Source organism: Macrobrachium nipponense, chromosome 26, assembly GCF_015104395.2.
Source record: "Macrobrachium nipponense isolate FS-2020 chromosome 26, ASM1510439v2, whole genome shotgun sequence".
Taxonomy (NCBI): Eukaryota; Metazoa; Arthropoda; class Malacostraca; order Decapoda; family Palaemonidae; genus Macrobrachium; species Macrobrachium nipponense.
Genome location: NC_087215.1, coordinates 16,962,568 through 16,985,926, shown reverse-complemented (window position 1 = coordinate 16,985,926; position 23,359 = coordinate 16,962,568). Strand labels below are relative to the sequence as shown.

At 38.4% G+C, this 23,359-nt stretch overlaps 1 protein-coding gene across 3 annotated transcripts in view; it reads right to left on the bottom strand.

Annotated features, from left to right (window-relative positions):
* The window catches only part of LOC135199989 (protein gustavus-like), a 221,790-nt gene that overhangs the window by 172,242 nt on the left and 26,189 nt on the right, over positions 1–23,359 (bottom strand). Inside the window, exon 1 of one of the 3 annotated variants that reach the window (XM_064228187.1) lies at positions 9,655–10,263. The exons of the other annotated variants lie outside the window; for them this stretch is intronic. Within the exon in view, the coding sequence (XP_064084257.1) occupies positions 9,655–9,683 (29 nt within the window). The 5' untranslated portion in view covers positions 9,684–10,263. Of the gene's footprint in view, positions 1–9,654; positions 10,264–23,359 lie in introns of those variants that run through there. 3 annotated transcript variants of the gene reach the window in all.

The window sequence follows — 23,359 nt, the reverse complement described above, 5'->3', positions numbered from 1 at the left end:
GAAAAGACATGAAAGAAATGTACCCAAACCCAGAGTAAGAGGTTTCGTTGCAACTGAGACAACCTAAGGTATCCTTGTACTCTCTAACATTTCTATATATGGGAGTTACAAGTGAAGGAAAAACAAGAGGAAATAAACTAACGCAATCTTCATCAATAACTACAAATTATAATAAGGTTATTTATTTGTACTTTACATTCCTGCTGTGTGTCTATCAAAGAATAATTCAGAAAACCATATCAAAACTGGGACTGACTTCATCAAGGGAATCACTTCAAAGTGATCTGGCTGTTCTACTAGTCATAAAATTACCTCTAAATCCGATTACTGAACTAAAATATTTATCCTATGACTTCTTAATACGACTAAACATACGTCAAATAATCATAAAACATGACGATGCACGCTTAAGATCAAATACACCTACTTCACCCGTAATATTATCTTGATTGTTAACTCTGGCAAATTATCAGACAGTAGCCTTCATTTAATTCCTCTTTTACCTTTGTCATAACAGTCTCCTATACCTCCATTTAAAAACCATCGTATTCCAATAAAACGTGGCTTAATTAATCTAACAATCTGTGAAACAAAAACGCTTTTCAAATTTAACAACTGGAAACCTAAAATTCTCATCTACACCAAACAATCCCGTGATAAATCTATTTAAACTTATCACTTTTGTCTATCAATTTTATTCCAGAGTCCAAAATAAGATGCGTTATTATTCGAATTATTTCCTGAATACAAACTTTCAGGTATGTACTAAAGCCCTCTCTCTCTCTCTCTCTCTCTCTCTCTCTCTCTCTCTCTCTCTCTCTCTCTCTCTCTCTCTCTCTCTCTCTCTCTCTTAAGGGCTTTGTTGAGAAAGTGTACCATAAGAAAAACTAATCCATCAATGTACCTACTGATTCTCTACCCACGCATTTCAGCAGAGTCGTTTCCGAATCAAAAAGCAAATCATACTCTAGTTAGAATTAAATCACTGCATTTAAAACGGGTGAGATCACTCTGCAAAGATAGATATATTCTTCTGAATGGTCTGATGAATTTCACTCTCGAGTTTCGAAAGAATTCGTCAATCGTCGTTCGCTAGAGAAGCTTTCAAGCGGTTCTAAGAGGATATTCGCATACAGCGCAATGAAATCGTATGCGACACCTGATTTCACGCGCCTTCTTTATTATCCTTTGATAATGACTCACTGGTTATTATCAATCACTCGCCATCCTTTCGTGGCCGTGAATTTTTCGGTTACGTCACAATATCTTTCTTCCCTTTCTTAAGTCTCAGTGATTTACTTATGAATAAATACTGATCGGTTCCCCTACAAAGTACAACTAATGGATAAAATTCCCAGAAATGAATATCAGAAGCCAAGACGACAATGATGAAAGACACAATCCAACCTTATTACATCCAACGAACGCATCAGCAGAGCAAACGGTTGTTTTTTTAAAAGGTACGGGTCATATTATGCCAGTACAAATACTACTGGTAATAATTTATCTCTCCCTATTTAGGAAATAATCCCTCGAGTGTCAATACACCATTCTCATTCCGCCTCAGATAACAAATGACAGCAATGAATTCAGAATACATAACTCCCACTGATGTACACCGTTGCCTACCGAAGGTCCATTATCTCTCTATAGAAGGAAAATGGGGAAACCATTCCTACTAAAGGTGTTTCCAGATTACATCATCTTTCTTAGCACAACACACACACACTCAAAGAGAGAGAGAGAGAGAGAGAGAGAGAGAGAGAGAGAGAGAGAGAGAGAGAGAGAGTGTTGTTACCACTTCAAGGCGTCACCGTTATATGGCTTCATCCAGATAAATCGCGTACTTATATAGGTTCAGCAGTATTTAAACCTCAAATCCAACCGTACAATATGTCAATAATGCCAACAACAAAAATCGCTAAACAATGTTTCTCTGTTTCTGAGAGAGAGAGAGAGAGAGAGAGAGAGAGAGAGAGAGAGAGAGAGAGAGAGAGAGAGAGGCGTAACCCGTAAATATTTAATATTATAAAGGGTACAGAATCCAAAGAATTAAAGGTGTTTGGCGAGTTCAGTGTGAGAGAGAGAGAGAGAGAGAGAGAGAGAGAGAGAGAGAGAGAGAGAGAGAGAGAGAGAGAGAGAGAGAAATTTATAAAAAGGAAAAATAACGCCAGCATTACTTTTCAGATTACAAACGATTCATGTCACACAATGACAAACAATACAATAGCACTATTACGCTGTGAATGAAGAGTAAAAAACAATGTACAAATTATTAAATGATATATAGAAGTTTCTGTTTATCAATCTTTCTACTAGCGTGTCGATTAATAAAAATGTCAGAATCTTATCAAACAATTACCCAACAATTTCACCGAGCTGAACATTTCAAGTGGAGGTTTCCCACTTTCGAAGTATTCCATTATTTTCTAAATACTTTATCTAACATTTTATTTTCGAAATACTTTCTCTAACATTTTCATTGACTTGTGACTTTAACGGTATCAAAGATATACCACAATATTACTAATAATAAAAGCAAGAGAACATTATTTATCACTACACTCCTTCTGAACCTGGTCCACGAGACCCGTTCTGATGTTCACACGGTGGAATGGGAAAAACGATTATTTCAAAATGCAAGGAATTAAATACTATGAAATGTAAAATCTAGGCCAAAGGCCACGTGCTGGGAACTATAAGGCCATTCAACACTGAAGGGAGAATTGGCGGTCAAGGTTTGAAAGGTGTAACAGGAGAAAAACCTCGTAGTTCCACTTAGAAACATTAGGAGAGGGTGGAAAGTAAGAGGAATGATGACTAGAAACAGAGGTACAGTAAAAAGGAATGAAAAGGGGTAGCAGCTAACGACCGAAAGGGAAATGCAAAGAACAATGAGCAAAGCCTACAATCCACCAGGTGAGGTGCACTCCGACACTATCCCCCGTAAAAATTCAAAGATCCATTAAGGAACAGTTACTTATCCTACCACTTCCTATCGCCCAAAATATTCCACACAGGAATGCCCCACTTCCGTTTTACTTCAACTTTTTTTTTTAATCCTATCTTTTATTTACAACAGGAAATAGCATTGAAGCGACATGCCTACTACACAACAGATAACCCTGGGTGTCAATCTAGTAATCTTATCACAAGGATATTAAAAAAGTGACGCTAAATATTCTCAGGAAATGGAGATTGCGTCTCTACGATGAAAAGACATCATCAGAATAGTGTAACTCACCAAAAATAATGATTACGAATGAAAATAAACCATAATTTGCTCAAAATCTTTGGCCCTAATTCGCTGGAGCGACCTAAAAAGACATTAATTTCTCAAAGTTACTTCTGATGAACTCAATTTCTCACGGTTAATTCTTGTAATGGTCAAAATCTTCGGCCTAACTCTTGAACAACAAAGTGTGTTATGGTTATTTCTCAAATAGCTCAATTTACAAGGCTAATTCTACAGAACTCGATTAATCAGATTCGAGAAAAAAAAAAAGAGAAAGTTTAATGATCTAGTTATATAAAGATTTTCCATGATTATAAACTAAAGAGCTCCATCTCGTACGTCAATTATACGAATATCATTTGCAGAAGCTTCAATTGTATGTAGAGCATTTCCAAGTGCTTTTATTTACCAGGATAATTATTAGCAAAATGATCAGTTTGCCTGACCTACTCGTCGAACATTAACGCTCCATCCTCAACGAACCCAATTTCTTAGATATATGCAGCAGTTTTTACTGGCAGATGCGAGGACCAGAACAAACTGATAAGGAATACTGATATACACTGCTCCAGTGGCATAAGGGTTCACGGACAAACCGAACGCGTCGTGTTATTTCTTATCAATGTTAAAGCTAAAAATCATAAAACGAGGTTAACTTGGACAGCCACACTATACTATATATATATATATATATATATATATATATATATATATATATATATACACTGACGTCTATCCCATTATATAATCGACCCTCATATATATATAATAAAACTATATTTTAAATAATATAATTATAACACTATTACAAATACTTATTCGACCCAAAACCGTCATTACGAAACAAGTTACACATACAGTGTTCCCCACATTACTTTGACAGGTAAACACGATGTAATGCACGACACATGAAATTCAGACCAGCGCCGGTGTCACACACCACTTGCGGTTGATGAACAGATGTGTGTGTGTGTGTGTGTGTGTGTGTGTGTGTGTGTGTGTGTGTGTGTGTGTGTGTGTGTGTTTACGGATGGATGGCCCTTACAAGGCCAGAGCCGCTCCCTTCATCCCGAAACGCCTCGCGCCAGGTGTTACTGTGACCGGCGATGACATTTCAAAATAAAGATTTATATACCTGGGTTAATTACCTTTCAAAACATACGTGTACATTACGTGCACGTCAGGAGTACAATGCGGGGTAGTCATACCGGGCATGACCCCGTCCTCGCTATGAAGGCCTGCTTCAATACAGCAACTCGAAAGAGAAAAGGACAGCGCGAAAGTTGAATGGTAATGAGTAACTAACGTCTGAACTGAGCGCCCTCACTCAGCTTATCGCCGTTCTCGGAAAAAGTGTCATTATCCTGCACACACACACAAACACCTGGCAGAACAGGGTCAATGTTCGCCGAACAAGACAAAGGCAAAGCTTCAAGGATAAGGAGAATAGTGAATAACAATTCTATAAATGTCCAGGTGTTGTTTTCAGTCTTTCTCTGTGCGCGATAGTGTGATGCGGTTCTCCATTTTTCCAACGCTGGGAATGATAGATCTTGAACCTTTCCGGAAGACTTCATTCCAACAGGAGAGCTTCCACAGTTATTGTGCCTGCGCCACATGTGTCAGAATATCAGTCTGGCATAACAGTGTCTATCAGCTTACATTTCATTACAGTATCTGAGTTTATCGAAACTTTCCCATCTGCAAAAGCACAATTCATTTTAAAGTGTCAACTGCAAATCCTAAGGAATCCGGCATTCATCAAAACTGAGATGTAACTGGAAACGAATTTTTAAAGAATGACTAGGATTTACCGTATATTCTTTTTAAATGTTATACTTCGTGTGAGCAGAGAGAGAGAGAGAGAGAGAGAGAGAGAGAGAGAGAGAGAGAGAGACTTTCTTCTGATTGACTCGGAAGATAAGGACATACCAGTGGACGAAGAAGGGCATCAAAGGATAGGGGTCCAATCCTCTCTGATGTTCCAAAAAAAATATACTAACTATATATATATATATATATATATATATATATATATTATATATATATATATATATATATATATATTACACACACACACACACATACGTAAACAATCCTTCCCCATACATTAGACATAAGAGACGCTAACCGATCGAGACACTATGCTGACACTTCCCTCTTTCTCTCCACCACCCTTTCACCTATGAAAACATACTCGAACCAGCAGTAATATGGCATAAGCCTAATGCCATACAAGGACAACGCCCTCGCCTGCTAGGAGGAGGAGGAGGAGAGGCTGGGAGGAGTGAAGGTGAGTTATGGGGGTGGAGGGTTAGTTACTCCCTGGGAAGGTGGGGCAGAGGGAAGGGGGGGGGATGCCTCCAGCTGAATGTGTTTGGTGATCAGGGGCCTGATGGTGTGTGTTTCTTAGAGAGGGTTTTTCTGTGCTGGCTGTCTGGAGGCATTGTGGTGTGACCGAGACTACGTCTCTTCACAGCATTTTTATTAAACGAAATAGTAAGCATAAGCACATTCAATGAGGAAGACTATACGGACATCACAAGGCAACAAGAAATGAAGCCAAATTCAAAGGTTAGAAACTGCCTGAGAAAGGACACCTACAGCTACATCCACATCAATTATAAGGGACAGAATACAGAATTTAGGCCAAGCGCTAGGACATATGAGGTCATTCAGAACTGAACCTGACATTGACAGTAAAAGGTTTGAAAGGTGTAACAGGAGGGAAAACCTCCCAGTTCACGTCATTCTACGAATTTCGACCACTTAAAAAAATATTTTTCTATGCACTAACTTGACCCCATCTCTATCTAAACGGAATATTTTCACAGACGATACCAAGAAGGTACCAAAATTCATGATCACTAGCGACAGATTCTTTGCTCAAACGGGAAAATACAGGCACAGCACACATTTTTGTGAATCATTCCACTCGGCTCTATTTAAGAGCAAACTTCGTCGCCACCAATTCCTTCGATGGGTTGATAAAGGAAAAAAATAATAAAATAAAAATAAAGAACCATCTTCACCAAGCAATAACAACGCCAAATATGAAGGACTTTTTGGACATATTTATTATCATTTTCTACTGATTATTTATCTAACAAGGGAAATCTTTTCAGGGAATTGGAGGTTTTGTAGAATTCACGCAAAATCCCCCTGGAGCCTAAAGGTAACCGAGGAAGCCACATCTAAAACCGTATGAAGATTAAGACAGACAACACTACATGCAATGAAAAATATAAATAACTAAAAAAACTCTTTCAAATACATTATGCCAAAGGAGAAAAAACGGGAAATAGGACGTTACTGAATATAGACAGGGTTAAACAAGGATAAGGATGATTAGCTCTCACGTTAAGCTGTATAGCAAACCTACAGCCTACACATAATGTGTGGTTTCCAAAACGTTTGACAATTCATTCATTCGACAAATAATAAAAACCCCATTTGCAGATAGGTTACAAAATAATACCAGATGTTCCTGACAATAATTAATGCATAATATATGTCCAGGGAAGGTATATAAGTCTCCAAGATCATACACAAAAAAAAAAAAACCCCCTATAAATATATATATATATATCATATATATATATATATATATATATATATTATATATCAATTCAAGCTACAAAGGTCCTTTAATATCTAAATTCACTTTACCTCCCAAATTGATATATTTTCATATATGTACCGAAGGGGAATAATTGAATATAATTTCGTCCCCCCATGGGATCGAACCACCGTCCAAGTGGACGGGGGACGAAAATCAGGACAGTCGGTGACGCTATCCAATCAGCTGATTGGATAGCGTCACCGACTGTCCTGATTTCGTCGTCCACTTGGACGGGTGGTTCGATCCCATGGGGGGACGAAATTATTATTCAATTAAAAAATTCCCCTTCGGTACATATATGAAATATATCATTTGGGAGGTAAAGTGAATTTAGATATTAAAGGACATTGTAGCTTGAATTGATATATAAATGATCACGGTTCGAGTGATAAGATTCATATATATATATATATATATATATATATATATATATATATATATATATATTAAATTGACGTTTGCATTATAGTATTAAATTAATTCTTCTACAGGTTGTGGCAAATCCCGAAACAAATACCTCTTACTGGCAAAAACAGTTCCATATTACTCCATACAGAAGGACAGCATGTCCAACGCTCTATAAAGTGCTTCTTCTTACAAAATGGATTCTCGCCGATTTATTTTGAACACAGAACTACAGCCCTCGTAAGGCCACGGGGAAAGCTTCGAGCACAGAAGAAACCAAGTCACCTGTTAATTCATCTGGTTTTCTAATAGCTATCTGTATTCCCCATTACCTTCTGTTCCGTCTTTAGAATGAACACAATTCTTTGGAAGCTTGAATTTCTAGTCAACGGCCCTTGCAGTGGGCTTGTTGCAAATGAATACGGTTCATCTTTTGAATCATAATAATAATAATTGAGAACCTCAACGCTGATAAATACAACGAACAAAGCAAGTCAACTAACAAGACACATATTCCGAAGGTGTTGTGCTTCTCCCTCCTCTCCTATTAACGACGTCCCCATTTCCTCCCTCCTATTGTCCTGTGACCAAAACGTCTGTTCGACTTACACTTCCACGATTCCTCCATTAGACGTTTCCCACAATACCTATCATCTTCGGTCATTTCCCACAATTCATCCCATCCTCTGTGGTCCGGTCCGAACTCTAAACTGTCATTTGTGCGTTTGGCCACTTATTTTCCTCGGAAATTCAGATCCTGCTGTCTAAACTGCGACGAATTCAGAGTGTATAGCGTTGCCACTGCGAATTCATAAGGTCAGATTTATGTAGACACTTATAAGGCGACCATCGTTACCACGGACACGCATTCACTGGTGATACAAATATTACTTTGTCCAGGGAGCTTCCTCAGAGCAGGAAGCCCCCAAGGAGGAGTCCTTTAAAAGGACGCGATCGAAGCTGAAAATAAAGAACACATATATAAAAAACACAACAAATTCTTGTGTTAGTCTTTCAGGTTAACGCGTACCCGTTTTGTTAACCTTCGACAAACCTGCCCCAAAAGATACACACAAACACATGCATACATACATATATACATACACACCCTACAGTGAGTCAAGTTCTACCTTTCGAATGCGCAGCTTATCTACTGTCAGTTCCTAGTGACCCTTCCACATATTTCAAAGCTCTTTCTCTAATTCTCATGTTACCCCTATTATACTTGCTACATACAAACACAATGTTATACATCGTCGTCACGTTATAAGCGTTACCTAATATGCACTTGCGCTTTCTATGTTTGTATATATACACTTTTCTTACTCGACTTAAATGCATAATAAAAATGAGTTAAAGAACGGGCCTTGATATGAATCAAAATACTTCTAATTAAATGAAGTCGCCAGCACTTTCCTACGGGCATTTATTAGAGCAAATGCAACTGAACAACTGCAACTTTCCTTGTTTAAAAATTGATAATAAACACTAACTTGCAATATAAAAAAAAATCAAACCCCATTTTCACTATTTTCTACAACCTAAAAAATATCGGTTCTTGCCAGATAGTAACAAAACACAACTCAAAACAATCAAACATTGCAATTTTATCTGTGATCTCCAGGAAGTGAAACCTTGGTACAGACCTAAAAACAAAACCTTTCCATTCTGTTTTCGAGCGAAAAATTCGACTCTGACAAATCTGTGAAACATACAGGACGAACAGATCTAATTCCTCTGGCAATCAAACGACTGACGTTAGGATAAGCAACTGCAATATTCCTCGAGATTTTGGAGGAAACTTGTACGACGTGACTCGAGCCAAATAACACCGATACCTACGGATTGTCCAATTAATACATATTTAACTTTCAATCAAGGCATTGATGAAAAAAAAAGAGAGGGGGCGGGGTGGGGTGGGGGGCTACACAGGAAACCGAGTCAATGAAAAAAAGGGGGTGGTTACAGAATTTGAGTCTATAGTATTTAATTCATAATTATTATGACTCTCAGTTTATAACAACTGGACTGTTGAACATCGCTTCCACCAAATTGGAGGTTTAGTTCAAAATATTTGGAACACTACAGCATAACGTGATTTGGTCTTAATGTGTGCGCATATATATATATATATATATATATATATATATATATATATATATATATATATCTATATAGAGAGAGAGAGAGAGAGAGAGAGAGAGAGAGAGAGAGAGAGAGAATGTCTCCATTTCCATCCTCATAACATCTCAATTTTTGGACGAACAGGTTTGCAACTCCATACTGCTTATCACGAGAGAGAGAGAGAGAGAGAGAGAGAGAGAGAGAGAGAGAGAGAGAGAGAGAGTCTCAACAGTATCACTTCCAGGCCGCAGCTGCAGCCACCACCTACCTGGAGGAGGATTCCCGGGTCACCTTCATCTTGAAACGGAGCGAGTTCCAAGTTCCGACCAAACTCTTCCAAAATTTCTCCACCTTGAAGAAGAGGAAGCCTCGGCCGCCCCGGCTTCACCTCTGTCCTCTATCCTTTCTCTCCTCCACCTCCACCTTCTTCTTCTATTTTTCTTTTATTTCCTTCCTCTTCCTCCACAACACTTTATAATCCTCCTGGGATATATTTCCTTTCCCCTTTTATCGAGGTCGAAAACTCTTTTGTCTTCAATTCCACTCGCTCGTGGTAGATGATGAGGATCTCATAATATGTACATACACATGAACGACTAGAGGAGCGATCAAACGCGCGACTTTTGTGAATAAATACGAGGAAATAAATAGGGAATAAATAACGGTTTTCCTAAGTCTACAAGAGTAATCACTATCCTCTCACACAGGATAATTATTCCTTCAACTGTCCTGCTCTTCAGTCTAGTTTCACTTTCGTCATCTCATTCCATCCTCTCTCTCACCTAGTTTCTTCTGGCATATGTTTCACTTCCAATTGATCGGCAGTCCCTTTAGTTCTAATCATAATTCATTCATTGGAATTAATCATCTCGGCCATTTCACCCGGATTCATCATTTCACAAAACGCACAACAACAACTTTCAAACAACAACGGTTAAAACGCCACAATGGAAAGAACCGCCATCAACGGTGTAAATCAACTCAACTGGCGGGCATTTCAACACCACAAACTCGCCTGTTTAAAAGCACTGGAAACAGAAAGATCTTGAGTAATGGTTACGCGAAAACAAAATAACAGAAAAAAAAAAGAATTGTGTCGATTTCCCGAACGTTTTTCAACGAGATTAGACAGGAATTAAAAAAATAACTTTCACGAAAATAAAATTAAATTTAAAAAGTCTTGTATCGATTGCCTGAACGTTTTTCAACAAGTTAGACAAGAATTTTTTTAAAAAATCAAGAAAATAAAATAAAAAGAACCTTCGGTTTCCTGGACGTTTTTCAACAAGACCAGACAGTAACAAAACAAAAATAGAAAGTCTTAAATACCGAATATAAGGTATATATCTTGTTTCTAACAGCAATCTTATACGATGAATACAATCAATGCAGTCTTATAGAGGAATCAACGAAACATGAATCATACTAACGAGTTGACGTTCTGACGGGACAAAATTCACAAACATTCGCCAATTCGACGTGACCTTTTGCACGGGGGTCAAGGAGATAAATGACAGACAGGTGCCTTCGTGGGCAAAAGGACGCAAAGCTGTAGTAGGCAAGGCGGGCATCAGCCAATAGGCAAGCAGGTGATTATACCATCTTCTGGGCATGAAACTATAAGAGGAGGCACTGCATTTCCCTCTGGAGTTCGATGTTTTTGGGGAGAATCTCCGGGTGGACAACGTCACTACGATTTCCTGCAGCAGACGAAGATGGCACGCAGTTTCGCCGATGAAAACTTTGCAATTTCTGTTTCCCCTTCGGCTGCTACTGCTTCGGGGTCTACTACAGCTTTTCCGCAGCTGGGCACTGGCTGCACGAAATGCACACAGAGGTGTCGCGTTCTTCGAACGGCAGCGCTAATGGTTCCTCAAACCACTCACTCCCCGGGGGGGCCCGTGACAAAAAGGTAAAAAGCTCCCTCCCTATCTTCGACGTCGTGGGTCCTTGGGATAGGTCAAGTGCGAAAAGACAGCAACACTATAGCAGATAAGAGCACTAGCCAGGGAGGGCCACAAATATGACGGACGAAAATAGACGATTGAAAAAAAAAAAAAAAAAAAAAAAAAAATTGCCACAAATGCTGAAGGATGAAAAAAAAAATGGTGACTATTTCACGGCCGCACTTACATACACACGCACGCCCTTCTTCACTTTCGAACACCCAGGGCTCTCTCTCCTCTCCTCTCTCTAACTCCCACGGCCGCGTTGCACGCCCTCACTGACTAGACTAAAGGCAAAACTGTCCGTCACTGGTGCTCTCTTTCTCTCCCCATTCGTTTGCTCGCTCGCTCGCTCGCTCGCACACTCCCTCTCCCTCTCTCTCTCTCTCTCTCTCTCGTTCGCTCGCACGGTGAAACGGGGTAGAGAGCGAGCGAGAGAGAGAGAGAGAGAGAGAGAGAGAGAGAGAGAAAGGCCTCAGAAGCTTCCGCTTACTTCCTGTAGAACGCATGTAAAGCGGTTACGTTAGATCTACTCCCTTTTTCTTGGACTAGGGCAAAGAGTTGCCAGCCCCGTCGGCTTCGATATAGAAGAAATAAAATAAAAAATAAAGCGGGGTATTAAAAAAAAAGGCATCCACTTGCTCTCCCGTCTAAAATACCACAACCGCCCTCTATCTAACCCCCCCCCCCCACCCACCCCCTTCCCTAAAACCCAACCCAACCTTCCTCTAGAAGGGCTATCTGGCATCCATCTCGCAAGCGGAATGAGATATGGGGAGGAGGGGTGGGGGGGGGCGAGAGGGGGGGAGGAGGAGGGATATGGATAAGGACAGTGCGGTGGGGCTGCAGGGAAACGAGCTATGAGAGGGGGGGGGGGGGGGGTGGGGTAGGTTGGAATAGATGGGGAGGGGGGTAATAGCAGACACATAGGGTGGCGGCGGTGAGACCAGACACACTCAGGAGAGAGAGAGAGAGAGAGAGAGAGAGAGAGAGACGGACGGGAGTTGGAGGAGGAAGGATACGAGAGAGAGAGAGAGAGAGAGAGAGAGAGAGAGAGAGAGAGGGTGAAGGTCACACAGACGTCGTCCTCAATGAAAATACCCTCCTCCCCTACGAGTAAAATATACCCTCCCTTTTACCTAACCACTACCTCCTCCTCCTCCTCTTTCCAAAGAACCCCTCCCCCCACCTATTCCCACAACCCCTCTCCCCGTCTACCCAAGGGGGGGCTCCATTCGTCTACATCGTGCCCAAAATCTCTATACCCTCTTTTTCCACGTTAAAATATTTCTCACCCATAAGAGAATGTTCGAGAGGGAGGCAAAAATAGATATCTTTCGACACAATTCGTACCCAAATAACCATACTCTACCTGTCCTCTGACCTCTTGAAATAAATAAAATAAATAAAAGTAATGAATGTACGAATGGCCGAGGAACACCATCACACCAACACCCCCAGAGCACCCTCATGAATTTCCGTCCTTATTTCTTCTTTTCCCGTGTTCCCCATTTTTCTTCCTTTTTTCTTTCGGGGATATGTGCCGCACCAACAAAATCAATAGGGGAGCACAGCAAGCTACCACACGAGGAGGAGGAGGAGGAGAGTCAAGGGGAGGTGGCGGTAGTTATGATGTTGGCTCTTCTACACACGCAACTGGAAAATCTACACACGCACGCACACGCAAAAGCTGTCGTGAATTTTCACGATCAGAGTGACCTTTTAATAATAATAAAAATAATAATAATAAGAAGAAGAAGAAGAACAAGACGAACAAGAAGAAGAGGGACATCCTGGTGTATCAATCAAATCATGTGGACAATTAGCGTTTCTCTTTTCATAACTCTGAGACCGACGGTTTACCTTAGCGCGAAATGTATATAACATCGATCACGCGCATGCGTACGAAATGGTGTTTAGAGGACAAAAGACTAATAAGGAAGGAGAGAGAGAGAGAGAGAGAGAGAGAGAGAGAGAGAGAGAGAGAGAGAGAGAGAGAGGGGGGGTGGAGGGGGGGGGGGAAGAGATAGAGAACTTGTACCCATCGTACCATAGAATTCAAGAATAGTTCCTAATATAGAGAAAAAGAAAAAAACTGTACAAGACGCCCTGTAGAAAAATATCCTTGGCACCACCACCAGTGAGCCTTGAGTACAAAAGCTACATCTACAGCAAACTTCTACATTTACTATTTTCCATGCGTCGATATTCACTTTGCTGCTGTTATACGTTTTCTCGACTTTCACGATGTCCCATTTTCCTTTTTCTCACTATTTCTTTTTTCCCAACTGTCGGGTTACGTAAGTTACATAACTGTCCTTGTAGTCATGTGCCCAGTTTGTATGTGCGTGCGTAGGTATTTTAAAAGAGTGCATAGTAACAGACAAGGAGACAAAAATTGCGAATATGTAATCTTCATTTCAATATAGACAACAATCCAAATCATAAGTCTTTAGTTTATGGAAACGTGAATGTTGGCATACTCTCATAATTCGGGTACTACACATGAAAACTGACTTGTTCAGTACTCACAATAGCATAATAATGACAACCGAGAGAAAATAAAGTAACATGATAAAAAAGTATGCTGACAGAATAATGACCAAGAAATTGGATGATAAAACGTGAAAAATGGCAATAAATAATGCACTATCATTTTAAAAAATAGATATTCTTCAAACTAGTCTAATAAATCCCACTTATTAAGTTTCTGACTGAAAATATGGGGGGAAATCTACGGGGAGAGAACCCCACTATTGGATGATTTCCTTTCAGCCAGATGCAACTCTCCAAAAAACACCTCACTGCTATTAATAACGGAAAGATAAAAATACTCCAAAGGGTATGGGACCAATTGGTAACGTAAGAAGAAGAAGAAGAAGAAGAAGAAGAAGAAGAAGAAGAAGAGTACTGCGATAAAACTCGACGATAAACGTGGATTAAAATATCCGATGTAAAATGTAATACTGAGTCTCCCGCAAGTCCATTTTGTAATTTGTACGAGCCCAATACTGAGAGAATACTACATAATATTTTCGAGATTACATTAAATTCTAAATATTTCTCATTGAAACGTTTTTGTTACTTGCACCAAAACTTGACTTCAGTACAAAAACGTTTAGATAAGTGCCTCGCATGCAAACTACAATGGCATTTATATGTCTGGTTCAATCGATCGGTCCTTCCGAATTCCCAGTAATCTCTAATACACCTGTCACAGGTATTCAGTTCGCTCTCACTGACTCGCATTAAAAAGAGGTTCCTTTGCCACCGCCCCTTCAGGAGACACCTCAATAACCACCTTCGGCCACAACGCCTCAATGATACTTTTCACTTGAAATTACTTGTGAGCGGGTTCGTCAATTCCACCGATACATTGATCGATTAGTAAACAAGTCTGTAATTCTTCAGACCTGCACCTGAAGAACGCACGCAAATTAACATTAATATATCATTATAATAAATAATACTGGGGAGTCCAAGACTCGCGAAAAAATTACTATTTTCATCAAGCAAAGAGAGAGAAAAGACTGATAAGTATCAGGACCAGAAAACAGAAATAAGAAGGATATGGGATATGGCAGTGGAAATTGTACCCATAATCATAGGGACACTAGGCACGATCCAAAGATCCCTGAAATGGAAACTGGAAAAACTAGATGCCGAAGTAACTCCACGACTCCTGCAGAAGAGTGTGCTCCTAGAAACAGCGCTCACAGTGAGAAAAGAGATGGGCCCCTAAGGAGGCAGGATGCAACCTGGAACCCCACACTACAAAAACCTCCCAGTCGAATAGGGTGACTGCGATAAGAAGAAAATAAGAATAATAATTAATAATCCTCATAGTAGCACGAGTCTTCAAATGGAGAAACAAATCCACAGTTATGTAAATGTACATATATTTAAAATTAAAACTTTAATGATAGGTTTCGGGAATCTGGGAACCGAACATTTACATAAGTGTGGATTTGTTTCTCCAATAATAATAATAATAATAATAATAATAATAATATAAATATCACTTAAAAATCTTTAAAACAAAAATATCCAATTACAATCAAAACGCAAAACCTAAGCACTCAAAAACATACACTGTTGCCATAACCAAACTTCAAATCTGTACGCGGAGGATCCCGGTAGTTTGCGGCCGATATTGACATATGTTATAGGGGGTATCTATTGCAAGTTCAGCGTTGATGTGCAACTGTGTATCTACAGCGTTTGTGGAAACATCAACAATTCTAACTTATTGACAATTCTGTTGCAGGGGGAGCAAAATCCAAGCACTCTATAACCACACTTCAAATGTTGTAGTTGCAAATGATAGGGTTTTATTCATAAAGATATTTTAAAAATTTTGGAGAGTATATTATTAATATAAACTTCATCCCAGTTGTTTTTCTTTTTAGAAATCTTGGAAAACAATAAATATAACTAAACATTGTAATGATTATTAACTCCTTACTGTGCCATTATTATCATCATCATTATTAAAATCCTTACTGTACACCTTTATTTTGATCATAATTTTGGAAAACAAACATTAATTTTATAAACAACTTATTGTACCATTATTATTATTAATACCACTAACAGAGAACTTACTATCATCATTATTATTATTATTACACCACTAACAGACAAGAGGATAAAGCCTTTTACAAAGGCGGTCTCATGAAGTCAGGTATTGAGAAGAACTTAGGACCGGCCCAAGCTTTTATTCACATTCCCAATATAAAATTAGGACTGGCGCCCAAGCTCTTATTCACATTCCTCTTGGAAATGTTTCCCTGGTTGGTCAAATCAGGAAAATGTCCTCGCTCGTTGCAGACAAACGGTGGGACCATAGGCATTTGGGCCTCCTCCTGACTTCCTATACTACAAAACCGGAAGATCAAATATCCGGCATCCGGTAGGACATGTGATTCCGGTAATTAATTTTTTTTTAAAGAAACGTGGAGGTAAAATAGTCGATTGGACATCTGATATAAAATCAAACTTAGGGAAAGCTTATGTAACTTTCAGGAAAACGCAAAAACTTTAGCGGATAAAAAAAAAAAAAAAAAAAAAAAAAAAAATGTCGTACAGTAAGCCAGTATAGAAGACTGCCAAATTCTTATTGTGTAATTCAGCATTATTATTATTATTATTATTATCATTATTATTATTGTTGTTGTTGTTGTTGTTTGCTAAAAGTAAACCCTCTTTTCAACGCGTTTTTTTTTTTAAATATTACTGCTGCATCAGCTGCATTATTATTATTATAGAGGTTCTTCTCTATTAATGCAGCTGATGCAGACATTTTTTTTTTTAAATAACACGTATTATTATTATTATTCTTACTTCTATACTACTGGCAGAATGATAATAATTTCAAGCAGTGGCGTTCACATGCGCGTCTAGGTTTCAACACTCAAATAATAATATAACTAATAATAATAAAGGAACAGCACTAATCCCCTGCAAATCAACTGGGTGACACCACCCGCCCTAAAAACCTCGCAGGGCGTCACTTACAAATTTAGACCCGCATACCTATGCACGTGCGTGTTTTTCCTTCTGTAACCACGTACACGGAAAAATGCAGGCCCAGAAGTGTCAGAAACCAGCTGACAGCACCCCAACCCCCCCTCCCCAGCTTCTCCTTTACCTTGAACACACCCCCTTCCCTCCCAACCCTTCTCCGCCCTCGAAAACTGTCTCTTAAAGCCTCCCACCCCCTTGCAGTTTGCACCCAATAGCCTCTCTCTCTCTCTCTCTCTCTCTCTCTCTCTCTCCTCTCTCTCTCTCTCTCTCTCTCTCTCTCTCTCTCTCTCTCTCTCTCCTGTTGGCACCGCGCCATAATCGGCTGCTCGTTGCTAACCTTGGGGCCGAGTGGAAATAAAAATGAAAAAGAAAAAAAAAATCCGAGTACCTTTTCGTGATGGTCTGAAGGGAAGGGAAATGGCAGTAACTCAATGATATTTAATAGGGCGAATACAAGAAAACTCCGAAGGGCGTGCGTGGGTCAGTTCTTCTAAACAACGGCACCGAAGTAAGAAGTAGCGCCACGACATTTCGCCCAGATGGTAATGAGTAATAATAAAAATAGGCACTGTTAAATATATAATATATATTTACTAGAAAGGACCTCATTAAAACTAGACGGCATCAAGCGGAGTTATTTAACAGGTAGATACCATCAAGTTTTAATGACGTCCTTTCAGTAATTATACCATTCCACATTACAATTGTGTATGTGATAAGTTAACCTTTGTATACATACATACACATACACACACGCTTTATATATATATAATATATATATATGTGTGTGTGTGTGTGTGTGTACGTATGTGTGACATGAAGAAAAAAAAAAAAAAGCCTTAAGGTGCTAGAGTATCATGCCAAGACATGCAGGGCAGATAAAAAAAAAAAAAAAAAAAAAAAAATAACAGGGAAGGAAGAGTATATATATGCAAGACGACGTTATTCCATTCAATGGGTAAATGATTTTTGCTATCCTTTCACCAACAGGTAAAACAATTTAAACTACAAACTTCGATCTACGAATATGCAAATTATTTTATACTAATTCCGACATAAATTAATGCAATTTTTGCCGTTGCTTCCCACCAACAACCACCAGATATAAATTGACGTATATGATTCCAATCAGGGAAACAATATTACTCATGGATTTTTTTCGATTAAAAGCATAACTAAAGTTTCTGCTGCTTTGACCGAGAAGTAAATAACTCGGCTATCTGTTTCAATCAAGAGGGTAAACAGTCAGTCGTCTGTTTAGCTTTCAATTTAAACGTACGTATAAAACTCTTTAGCGTTTATTTTTATTACCAAAAAATATATAATGATAATAATAATAATAATAATAATAATAATAATAATAATAATAATAATAATAATAATGACAAGAAAAGAGAATTGCCATTCAGGAATTTGTTCTTGAAGAAACTATGAATGAAGTTCAGCTGAAAGCATGGGCTTTCCTTATCAGCCACGACTAACATTAAGTAAGCAGTAAATTACTCGGCCACATGCATCCTTTCATTTGAGAGAGAGAGAGAGAGAGAGAGAGAGAGAGAGAGAGAGAGAGAGAGAGAGAGAGAGAGAGAGAGAGAGAGAGAGAGAGTGGGTTGGTTCACGCATAACCATTAAGCTCTAACAACTTCAGTACATAAAATAATTTCATTCGTTTGCGCTATGCTGGTTTTAAGGAATAACGTACTCTTTGTAAGGACTTGTATATAAGTTCCTTGAAATCCATTAGATCGCCTTTAAACTAGTTATTCTGGTTATTTATTTATTTTTATTTATTTATTTACTAGCGTATGACTAACCAGTCACATGCCATACTGGTTACACGAAATAGATATTGTCACTAAACTTAGGTTACAGTAGCCATACGAATTAATTTATTTCATTAATTCTAACTCGAAGTCCTCTAGAAACAACTGATATTTGAAGTGACATGCATTACGCCGGTTCCGGAAAACACTGCACCGTAACTCTAGTTAAACTGGTTGCCTAAGAATAAATTCGTCACAAGCACGCACTGTAACTGGTTTAGCATTTACAATGCCCAGTTTTCTTAGAAGCTGTAGCAATTTCATTAGCAAGACACACAACTACACGGCTCTGCAAGTTCCCAGAAAACGGCAAGTGCTTTTATGGTAATATCTAGCTCTCTCTCGTGTGCGTAAAAATGGTGTTTCATGCTGGATATTGCTGGATAGCCTTTTGGTCAAAAAAAAAAAAAAAAAAAAAAAAAGTAAAACCGCTGTGGTGTGCTTATGTATGTATGTATTTTGTGTATGTGTATGGTTACACACACACATGTATATATATGAATTTTTACCACATCACCATGATTCATATATATGCACGAAGCTACAAATGTCCTTTAATATCCAATTCGCTCTACCTCGCAATTAATAAATATATGTTAACCAAAGGGAATTTTTTGCTTGATAATAATTTCGTCTTCTCGTGGATTCGAACCAGCGTACAGAGAAGGAATCAGGACTTCAGCATGATATTAAAAATGTATATGCTCCGTGTTGTTTTCATGGTAGTGTTTTTCTGGAAGAATTGGACTGTTTACCGCGGGTATCCTTCAGTGTGGCTAGCCTATATCTCCTCCTCCTCTTGATGAAAATCGCCCTTATGGCTAAATTTGGTGTGTCAGTTTATATTAAGCCTCTTTTTATATGGGGTTTTCTTTGTAAAACCAGTATGCCTCAGTAAAGGGGTCCGAATGGACGAAATATCGGCCAACTCGTTTTTTCATGCTTCGTGGCAAAAAAAACCTTTAATTTATACATACATCACTATACTTCGTGATCAGTTATTCTATATATATATATATATATAATATATATATATATTATATATATATATATATATAGACAACGCTAGCGATACACGTTTACTAAGGTGTGAATGAAGTAACACTTCTTGAGATGGAATTAATAAATAATTAAGTAAATCAGGTTAGGATGGTATCATTGCATAAGTGATTTTAGCTGAAACTTCGGAAGTGATTTTAGGCTGGAAATCGATATGAAACTTTATGTTCTGCATAATACTGAATGTGGACACAAAACCCTGATGACTGGGTTTACTTGTTTTTGTTTGTATGGTGTTTTTGCGTTGCAAATGGAACCAGTGGTTATTCAGCGACGGGACAAATGGCTTTACGTACTTCCGAAACCACGTCGAGAGTGAACTTCTATCACCAGAAATACACATCTCTCACCCCTCAGTTGAATGTCCGATAATCGAAGGCGCAGCCACCGAGGTGGCAGGCCAAGAACATACCGATCACGCCACTGAGGCGCTCTGATGACTGAGTATTGCAAGTCGAAGCAAAGGTGCCCTATAGAAAACACAAGCACAGATATAAATATATATATATATATATATTATATAATATATCATATATATATATATATATATACACACACACACACACACACCACACATATATATATATGCACATACAATATACGATATTTCCAAGACAAACACGCCCACCGTCATTTGGGCGCTCTACCCACCAGTGCTTACCATCACGACTGTCACTTTCCCTATTCATACCAAATACCAAGGGTGAAGGACAAGCACATTCATTAGCTGCAGAACAAACACAAGCTTTCCCACATAACCAGTCAACGGAGAAAAACAACACCGCTAACAAGATAGGTAATGGGGACTAAACAAATACCCAAAGAAAAAAAAAACAAGAAAAAAGATAGCATTTGCCTGAATAAAACGATTCCCTTTGGTTCACTGCGCCATGGAAACTATCAGTCCCTAAAAAATAAAAAATAAAAACTCTTTAAAATGAAAATGAACAAATATACCACTACAATACCAAGCTGTCTCCTTCATTCATACGGGACTATACATTTGTTGTAGTCATACATGATTATACGGAAAAGTACTTATGGAATGAAAATCACTTAAAAAAGAAAGGCCCCAATACATATCTATATCGTTAGCTAACATCCCCATAAAATAAGAGAGAGAGAGAGAGAGAGAGAGAGAGAGAGAGAGAGAGAGAGAGAATGCACCTCTTATAGTCCAGCACTCACACTTATCAAATTCACAAGCGCTGGGAGAAAGCACCATCTTATTACCTGAAAAAAAGGGGGTTCAGATAATAGAGGTGTTGATAAAACACAATGAATGAAATTAACCGACATAGGCATTCAGCAACACTTGCCGCCACATAACCAGTCGGCTAAAAAACTTCTGGAGACACACGCACGACTGGGGAAATGCATCCATAAAACAAGTTATTCAAGCTTTTTTTTTCATACACACACGCACACGCACACACAATAGATATATATATATATATATTATATATATTATATATATATATCTATATTATAGTATATATATATATAGTTAGTTTTGTTAATCAAGACAGAAGAAGTATACCCGGTTTCAGCAAGCAATATTTCAAAGAATGAAATTCCGGCGTGTAAAGGTTATATGAATTACAACAGAAACTACATTCAAATCACTAAGAAAAGTGAGTTTTCCGTACATACCAAATCAAGTCCAGCTAGTTTCCTAACAGCAGAAACTTTTAACCAAAGAACAAAATCTTTTCAGATAAATGATATTACTCAGAATCAAGTTAACCTAAAGTGAATGACATAAACAAGAACAACACGACGGTGCCTTCATCTAGCCAACCCAACAAAGGAAACCGAAAAAGAGGACCTGCAGGGTGAATAGTCCAAATCCAAAGGTCATTACAACCGATCAGTGCTCGAATCTTACATATTTCATCAAAATACCGCGGGATGAACCTGCCCGGACCACACGGTGTGTAACATCACCTCCAAATTTCTCTGAAATCTTCCCCACCACCACCCAACAAAATAAATAAATAATTAAAAAAAAAACACACACACACACAAAACCTAACAGAGCTGAAACAATCTGAAATCTTGCACACACACACACACCACCACACAACCACACACGCACACACAAAAATACAAACGCACACACGCAACACACAAAATCAAAACGCACACACAAACCGACACTTGACATCCAAATCTTGCCTGAGAAAAAAAAAAACCACAATTGACTCTTAAAAACACACCACAAAACCTACAAAGAAAAAAAAAAAAAAAACACACACACACACACAACTACAAAAATCTGCCTTCGTAAACCCCTATAACTTGACATCTGAAATCTTGCCTTAAAAAAAAAAAAAAAAAAAAAAACTACAACTGGCATTTGAAATCCTTGACTTCACGCACAACAAAACAAACTCATAACTTCCCAGACACTAGTCGTTAAAAGCTTTGCGTAGAAATTGAAATGGAACATAGGATATAGGCCACAGCCCAAGGCCCTGAGACCTACGAGGCCATTCGATGCTGAAAACAGGAAATTGGACAGTCCATACGGTTTGACATGTGTAACAGGAGCGCAGTAGCACTATGAATCAATTGGAGAACGGTGGAAAGGAAGGTGGAAGAAAGAGAATATGAACGGAGGTACAGAAAAAAAAGGAATGAAAGGGGTTCAACTTATTCTTGTTTTTTTTTTTTCAATCTGTTTCATGCCGCCTTGGTGTTTTTTGTATGGTAAACACTGCGTCCCGGGCTTTAGATAGTTTACGCTATGTGTAAGTTTTAGGTAAAATAAAAGGAATCTGGGTGTACTTTTGCAACTGAAAAAATGTTTTAATAATTTACTGTATGCGAATTACCCGGTAATATTTCGAAACAGGATTTATTATTAATCGTTGAATGTAAGCTGAATGTAACTATCTAAAGTCCGGACGCAGTTTTACCATACAAAAACCACCATAGGCGGATGGACAGATGAAAAAAAAACAAGAGTATAGTGGGCCGATGGGTCGATGCAAAGAACTTTGTCATGTCTATAGTGCACCGCATGAGGTGTACTGGACGTCACTAACCCATACGGAGAAGCGAGGGAGTTCCTATTCTTGTTAATAATAATAATAATAAATATGTACGAGAATTTCTAAGTAACACAGTAATTTTGGGGTTTCGTCACAGAAAAAAAAGAAGAAAAAATAAATACACAAACCGAATACCTAGAACGAAGAGATCACGAATCGCATCCATTCAAACTGAGACATGATTTCTCAACAGGAGATTCAAAAATGAATGATCCAAAAATGAATTTATGTCTACCCTGAATAAAACTGCGAAACACGACTTCTCAAACCGGAGACTTAACTATACATTGATAATTCTGACCAAAATATCACAGCATACATACATACATATATATATATATATATATATATATATATTATATATATATAATATATATATATATATATATGATATATATATATATATATATATTTATAACCAGGAATCTCCACCTTCTTGCAATATACGAATGAGCAGCACCCAGGAGAACCGCATAAAAATCCGGTCCTATATAGCTTAGTAATCCGACCATGAAGCAACTATTACAGCATTTCTAGATTGTGGAATTTCCTACCTCCCTCAT